We start from the raw sequence: 7,920 nt of genomic DNA on the forward strand, positions 1-7,920 counted from the left end.
CATCATGGTGTGTACACTTAATTTTATGTATAGCTGAATGCCAATGTTTTATTATGGATTTTGTGTTTATTTACACAAATTGGATTAGTTTTTTTTTGTTTTCTATTCCCATATTGTAAAGTTAATCTCAGTATATTGCTTAGCTTCTATCATGTGAAAAGTGTTTAAGGTTTGTATTATTTCTTCCTTAAATATTTAAAATTTTATAATATAACATTTAAAGCTGTACATTTTCATTTAAATTCGGCCTTATCTAATTATCACAAAGTTTTCTAATTTTCCTGGTGATTTTATCTTTGATCCATAAGTTATTTGGAATTGAACTATTTAATTTTCAATTATTTTGGAACTTTTTACATTTTTTTTCAGGCTGTATATTCTGGTAAAAATCAAAAGGACCTCTATCTGCATTTCTCTCTCTGAGTAACTTCCTCTTCTCTAGTCATTTATCCTTCATATTTCTATCTTACCTTCTCAATAGACATCTTTAACCTTGTTTCACATATAAAAGCTATAGGAGAAATAGGTTTCCTAACTCTTGAAAATGTCTTAAAAATAGATATTTGGGGAATAGCATAAGATGCAAGTGTATGTGACATAAGGATTCATAGGCAGGCATGTTGAAGGGTAATATACCACACTGATGAATTATAGAAGGCCACAAGGCCTTAGCTAGTAAAATTTGGTCCTAATTGTTCATTAGTTTAGACAATTATGTACTTTTTAAAGAGTAGAGTATATATGTGTGCAAAACCAAAATAAATTCTTGAAGTAATTCTGGGACTGTTTGTAAGAGAGCAATTAAAAGATTATTTCAAGAACTGAGTTGTGAACTTACAAAGATCTGTCTTAGGATGGTGGTAAGAGTGATAAGTGGTAAGAAGTAAATGAGTTTTGCTGAAATGGGATGAAGAGATATGAAGAAAGGGAAATTGAGAAGTCACAGATGAGAGAAGTATAGTAGCATGTTTGGGATAAAGATGGTAATTGCAGTGTTGTACATTTTGAATTTTAGGTGCTTATTGGATAATTGGAGACTATCTTGCATTTAGAAATGTGGGCTCAGAGTTCAGGAAAACAGCTCAGGCAGATATGAAAAATTTGAAATGTGGCTCTCAATAGATAATAGGAGATGATGTGGGAGTGAATGATATTGCCAAAGGACATTTGGCAAAGCCTTAAGGAAATGCCAGAATTTCATAATGAGAAATAATAAAGGAAAAAGTTTGACCATCAGGAAGGAAGCAATGACAGGAGGATACTAGAGGAATCTGCTTCATTTTAAGTTTATTGCTCCCTGAGCTTTCATACAAAGGACAATAGTGAAGTTAGGTAGAGATGTAGCATCTGGAAGGAAAGACTGAATGTGATACTGTTTTTATGTTTTCATTTACATTTAAAGAGCTGATATAGTTGCCTGAATTATAAATGGCCAGTCTAAATTGTTTCTGTCTTCAGTTATTATTTTCTCTTTTCCCTGCAATTAAATTAATTTCTTTTAAGAAGTAGGTTTATTTGTCTTATATTTATTTATTCTACAGTAATAAGTCTTACATTTCTTTAGCAATAATCAAATATATTTGAACTATCATTTCCCAGGATGCTTACTTCTTTTCTTTTTAGATTCAGATATTTTTGTTTAGGTTCAGATATTTTTCTGGTCATTGTTGTGATGTCATATTACCCAGTTTATGTGTTGCTTAAAAATGGGAAAACTGAAAAGTTGGTGTAAAGTAAAACTGAGTGAAAGTATTAGACCTGGCTGTTGATTTTATTCACAGGACAGTAGGGTTTCTTGGTGTACCTCCACTCAGTCTCCAACCACAAGCACATATACATTCACAAATATATACTCTAGCAGTAAGTAATATGTATTTGATCTTGAAGCAAATATTCCTCATCTGTCTTCACTGTGAATGATATACCATACAAAGAATATATTATTGGTTTCTAATAAGAACGTGTTCAAATTACATCTTAAAGATTTTTTAAAAATAGATATAAGTTCATTATATCTTTAGAAAACATTCTTGTTTGGTTTCCTTTTATCATGTTTTAAGGTCAGAATGTGACTCTAATGTTCCACAATGAGACAGAGATTGATAATCAGGAAAGAATAGCCCTTTAATGTGATTTATATCTATAGATTTTATGTCAGATATGAAAAGTTGCTGTTTAAATTGTAAAGGAGTATCCATTAAAGAACACTTTAAACCATTTTACTATTTAGCTTACCTTAGACTCTTATGTTTAGAATTATGCCTTTCCAAGCACAGTCTAATAACTTACCAAATGTTTACAAATAAATTTGCTAAAATTAAATTATTCTAATATTAATAACAGAAAAAGAAGCCATTCAAAAAAATTTTTTTTGCTGTTTTTGGTACTGTTTAATATTACTGTATATGGTGTTGAGGGTAGTATTAAAGCCAATAATTTTCTAATTTTCATCATTAATTTCCTCTTATCAGGTGAGGTTAGGGCAGATTTATGGATATAGTGTTGAATGCTGAAGATATAAAAATCTTCAAATGTTTACCATTTTGTCTTTTTGATTTTAGTGTATGGTTGAGTTAGATATGAAGTAACCTATAGCATGCTGCCTGGTTCTTTAATTTATCTCTGAAAATAACACATAGCAGTTGATATTTTTGTTGCAATGGAATAATTCCCTAGTTATCTTCACTTAAACTGCTGCTTCTTCGAGTATTTCTTAATCGTATTTTTTTATTTTCCCAAATCATATTTTTGACAAATCGAATTGTCTTATGGTTTGACTCAGTGTTTTTTGATATGTGCAATATGATATTTTCCTTTAATTTCTTATAAATTATTCTAGTTGCTAACATGATTTGTTTTCTCCACATCAGTGTTTAAGTAAAATAAATAATTTGCTTTTACCAGTGTACAAAAAATACGAGGTTGCCTCAAATCTTCTAGTTGTCCAATTCTTAGAGCTAGTATAATCCCTTCATTTTGCAGGTGAGGACAATTAGATCTGAAGAAGCAAAACAAATTAGTTGCCCAAGACTGATAGGAGATACTTCCAAGGATGATACTTCAATCTGGTTTTTACTTTGCTTTTCCATCTCATGTTTATTTGTGTGTGTGTGCGTGTGTGTGTGTGTGTGTGTGTGTGTGTGTAATACATATTCATATATGTTCTCAAACCCTTCCATTTTCTATCTTCCTTCATAGCAGTTTGGATGTTCCTCTAATTACTTTTGGTATATGTTATTATTAAAAATAATTTTTAGAGGCACCTTTATAGCTCAGTTGGTTGAGCATCTAACTCTTGATTTCAGTTCAGGTCATGATAACAGGGTTGTGGGATTGAGCCCCATGATGGGCTCCTCACTGAGCATGTAGCCTGCATAAGATTCTCTCTCCCTCTCTCTGCCCCTATCCCCTGCTCGGGCACACAGTCTCTCCCTCCCTGTCTCTCTCTAAATACAAAAAGTAAGCACATAAAAATTTTAAAAAATCAGTTTTTAGCTTTAGTAATTTAATGTCAGTAATATACTTTTATTACCACTTCCCTCCTACCAATCTGAAGGGAATGGGGATTCTCCTAGGCAAAGGCTATCAAGATAATGCAACTTTGATCCCCATTGGCTAGTGCTTTGCATAGACTAAGAAATATTTGATTCCTTAGTCATATACATAAACACCCTATCAGTTGGGTTGTTTTTGATGTTATGAATGGAAAACCTAATTCATACTGGCCAATGAATAAAGAGGAGTTTATAGAGTCTCATAAAAAGTTTAAAAGAAAAAGTCTCAGCAGAAAGTCTAAAGATAGGCTAGTTTTTGACTCAGAAGTTCATGATTCTCTTTGGAATCAGCTCTATGTTTCTGTAATTCTCATAGCTCTGCTCACTTTGGGTTTTGGCTGTATCCCCAGGCTAGCCTTCTTCATGGTATAGAGAGAGCTTTCAACACTCCTGGAATTAAGGTACTTCCGTATTTTACACCCTAACAAGAAGGAAAGAAATTTCCAACAAAAGTTTTGACCATCTTAATGCATCAGTTAGGTTGAGTGCCTTCCCCTGAGCTAGTTTGTCATTGTGGGTGTAATGATTACCCAAACTGGTTTAGGATAGTTAGTGCCCTCTCTTTTTATTGGGGCAGTGCTAGGGGGTAGTGTGTGGCAACAATCTACTTGAACCAGAATACAGTAGAAAGGCAGGAAATCACAATGTGTATCATACACATAAACTAGTAATATGTGTTCCAACATCAAATTTTTATAACTTCCCATTGGTTATGTATACATGTGCTTGTATATGAGAACTTGCATTTGGAAGTTAAGAGGAGGAGCCCAGTAGGTTCTGTGAATAGAATTAAAGATAAAGTTTACATTAATCTTTGCTTTCCTGTTTTTAGCAATATATTAGCTAGTCAGTATAATAATAACACCAGGAGAATCTGAATTTCAGAAGAAATAATTGTCTTAAAACTTAGTGATTATACTGTATCTGGTTATTGCTAATGAATCCTAACATTTTTTGGTAAAATTGATGATATCAAAGACAGCACTTTTCAAACTTTAATATATAAATCACCTTGGGTTCTCATTAAGATTTGGATTCTGATTTAGTAGGTGTGGACTAGGCCTATAATTCTGCATTTTTTATAAGTTCCTGGGTGGTTCCAGTACTGCTGATTCATTGGGCATAGCTACGGTTTAAAAGAGCAAACTTTTTGTCATCTTGTAAGGTTGTTGAGAATTAGCCTGGTTTACTATTGCAAGCCACCAGTGTCTGTTTTCTGGACCTCTGTGGTGGCCTCATGACTGGTCTCTCTTCTTAACTTTTCTTCTGCTATAATCCACTCTTTATTTATTTTTAAATATTTGTTTATTTTTGAGAGAGAGAGAGAGAGAGAGAGAGAGAGAGAGAAAGAGAGTGCACAAATAGGGCAGGGATAGAGAGAGAGGGAGACACAGAATCTGAAACAGGCTCCAGGTTCCAAGGTGTCAGCACAGAGCCCGATGTGGGGCTCAAACTCATGAACTGTGAGATCAGGCCTGAGCCGGAGTCACTTAACTGACTGAGCCACTTAGGTGCCCCTATAATCTATTCTTTAAATAGACCTATAGAGATCATTTTAATATATATATCAATCACATCACTCTCCAGCTTAAAAATTTCCTCCAGTATCCCACTGCATTAAATTAAAATCTAAACTCCTTAGTGTAGTGACTCAGTACTAAATGGTGCAGCCCCTGCCTGCTTCTCCAAACTCATTTTTTACTCTCCTTCCTCTGAGTCACTTTGCCTGGAGTGCTTTGCAGCCCCATTCTTGCTACTTGTAAAGTGGATCCCTGCATCTTCACATGGTTGGTGTCTTCCAGTTATTTAGGTCTCCTTAAAAACAATTTCTGAGTGTATCTTATAAATGACTTCAGAGAAATAAATTCTTGGGGGATTGTTGTACTGGGGTAGTAGATCACTAAATCTCAGTTCAGTTAATGAGGGATATAAAAGTAATTTTAAAGTTTTGGTTGGTTCAGTTCATGTTAGAGGCTATTTTATTGTATGTTGTATGTTCTTATAGTATTAATAGATGTTTATTTTTTCCTATTCAAGTCACTGTGTGCCCAGTACTCTGCAGACAAACGAGAAGATGAGAAGATGTGTGATCATTTGATAAGAGCAGCTAAATATCGAGACCATGTGACAGCAACTCAGCTAATCCAGAAAATTATCAACATTCTCACAGACAAGCATGGAGCCTGGGGAAATTCTGCAGTGAGGTAAAGGGATACCTTTAGGATTTGACCACTGATTTTCTACAGAAGGCCTAGATTTAGATAAATAACTTTGGATATGATCAAGGCCAGATGACCACAGTAATAATTTAACTTTGTATTTTATCATCTACTATGAATGAGGGGTAGAAGAAAAGGATAGGAGAAAATCAGTATGGGTATAGTTAGGGATCGTTATAGATATTTTAGTTCCCTCAACTACTTCTAAAAGAGTATTTGTTCATATACTTATTCTTTTTGAAGTTAACTTTTAAGGGAAATAGTTAACGTAAACTGTTTTATTAGCTATACTTATATCTGAATTTGCACAAATACAATATTTTAAGAAACTATTCCCTGTTTTACATTTTTGAGTTTATAAACACATAAATTTGAAAATATCAGTATGCGTTCTTTTGAACTGCCTTGTAAATTTTAAGACTATGATAATTAAATGCTTTCTTTAAAATTTTATTTACTATATCTTCCTCTTTGTTAGATTCTCAAAGTAAACATGCTGTTATTTTATTTTAAATTTCCAGAAACAAAATAATTAAGTTACCTTCTAAGGCAACTTAGACTAATTATAAAATATGATTTTATTGGAATATTTTATGCTATAAATCTTAAAAACATGTTTGACTCATTTAAGTTTTGTTAATGAAAGTGTTCTGTAATTTCCCTTTAGAAAGACATTTTTTTAGCTCCTCATTTTTACATAACTTTTTCTAGAAGACAACAAAAAATGAAAATAGTAAATTGTGTATTATGTATAGGTGTAACTAGTTTCCACTTGTGTTTTAAGTAGCTTATGCGTCTAACATCTACGTCTAGTTTTAGAAATTTTCCAGTATATAGAAAATAATGTTAATTTTTTCAAGTCAGATTTTAAACTGAGTAGAAAGCTACCTGTTATGGGAAATTTTTGTTTTGACTAAAAGTATGCACCAATATAGAGTAGATATATCTTATGCTTATTATTAAGAATACTTAAAAGTATTAAGAATACTAAAATAAGTTACATTTCAGGACATATCATTTTTGGTGTTTAGAGGAAGGAATACAGGTCAAGGACTTGAGGGCAAAAGGACTGAATAAAGGCAGGAATAGCATTTGTTTAATTCTATTCTTGTTGATCTCAGCTACAAGAGTGTCATGGAAATGACATGAATTACTGGGTCAGAGCTTTCTGGTGCCTTATCTTACAACATGTAAAAGCTTATGGGTGTGCATTTGGGGCAGAGTGCAGGTTCGGGGAAGGGGGTGTATTGAGGGTTTTGCAGTTTCAAGATACCTTAATGTTACAGGTGTAGTCATTTTATAATCAGGCACTGAATAAATTAGGATGTTACTTTGACATACAGTGCCTGGCACATATTGGGAGCTCTGATATGTGTTGAATTTTTTAGAAGTATTTTTTTCTTCTTAAATGGAGGTTTTATGATTTTAAAATTGAAAACCCTTAAGTAACTTATGCCAAGTATGTCATTTCATGAGATCAAAATTTTTTCTAATATCTTTACTCCTGTATAGCACAGTATACCTGCACTATCAACATGAAAGCATTGGTTTTCTGAAGTGATTTTGGTGTAATAAAGTATCTTGGAGAACTAAGATACTTTAGTATCTTAGATGGACTGTGAAATGTATTTATATAGAAATAATTAGTATTTCTGTAATAGAGTTGTTTGAAGCCATCAACTCTTATTTTATATAGCTAAAAACAATGAAGTAAATTCTGAAATTGTAATACTTCAAAAAACACACATAAAATACATATTTTACTTTTTTTATTTCCAAACGAAAGCAGCTGTCAAACTGTTAGCTTTTAAGTGTGTACATTTTTAATTAAGAGCAACAACAAAAGATGTATCATCAAAAGGAAAACTAATATTAGTGAATTGTTAGTTTTCTACACATCGCATAACTTAGATTTTATTCAAAACAATACTATAGCAAAGCACATTGCCTGCATACTAATCTTTATTTTGTCATTATATTTAGTTCTGTGTTACATTCAACTGTTACTTGTGAAGAATACCTGGCTGTTCCTTAATGCCTTTAATACACTTTTCTTAAAATGGTTCTTTTCAGTGTCCCAATTAAAGTGAACTTGTAGACCCTGGTGCTTCTTTTTTAGATAACTGCAAAAAAAAAAAAAAAAAGTA

At 32.5% G+C, this 7,920-nt stretch overlaps 1 protein-coding gene across 7 annotated transcripts in view; it reads left to right on the forward strand.

Moving 5' to 3' along the window:
• LRBA (LPS responsive beige-like anchor protein) overlaps positions 1–7,920 on the forward strand; it is a 772,859-nt gene that overhangs the window by 379,639 nt on the left and 385,300 nt on the right. For all 7 annotated transcript variants that reach the window (XM_027067081.2, XM_027067078.2, XM_027067090.2 and 4 more), the window contains one exon: positions 5,592–5,758. In XM_027067081.2, coding sequence (XP_026922882.1) covers positions 5,592–5,758 — 167 coding nt within the window. The remainder of the gene's footprint in view (positions 1–5,591; positions 5,759–7,920) is intronic.

This window comes from Acinonyx jubatus, chromosome B1, assembly GCF_027475565.1.
Source record: "Acinonyx jubatus isolate Ajub_Pintada_27869175 chromosome B1, VMU_Ajub_asm_v1.0, whole genome shotgun sequence".
NCBI lineage: Eukaryota > Metazoa > Chordata > Mammalia > Carnivora > Felidae > Acinonyx > Acinonyx jubatus.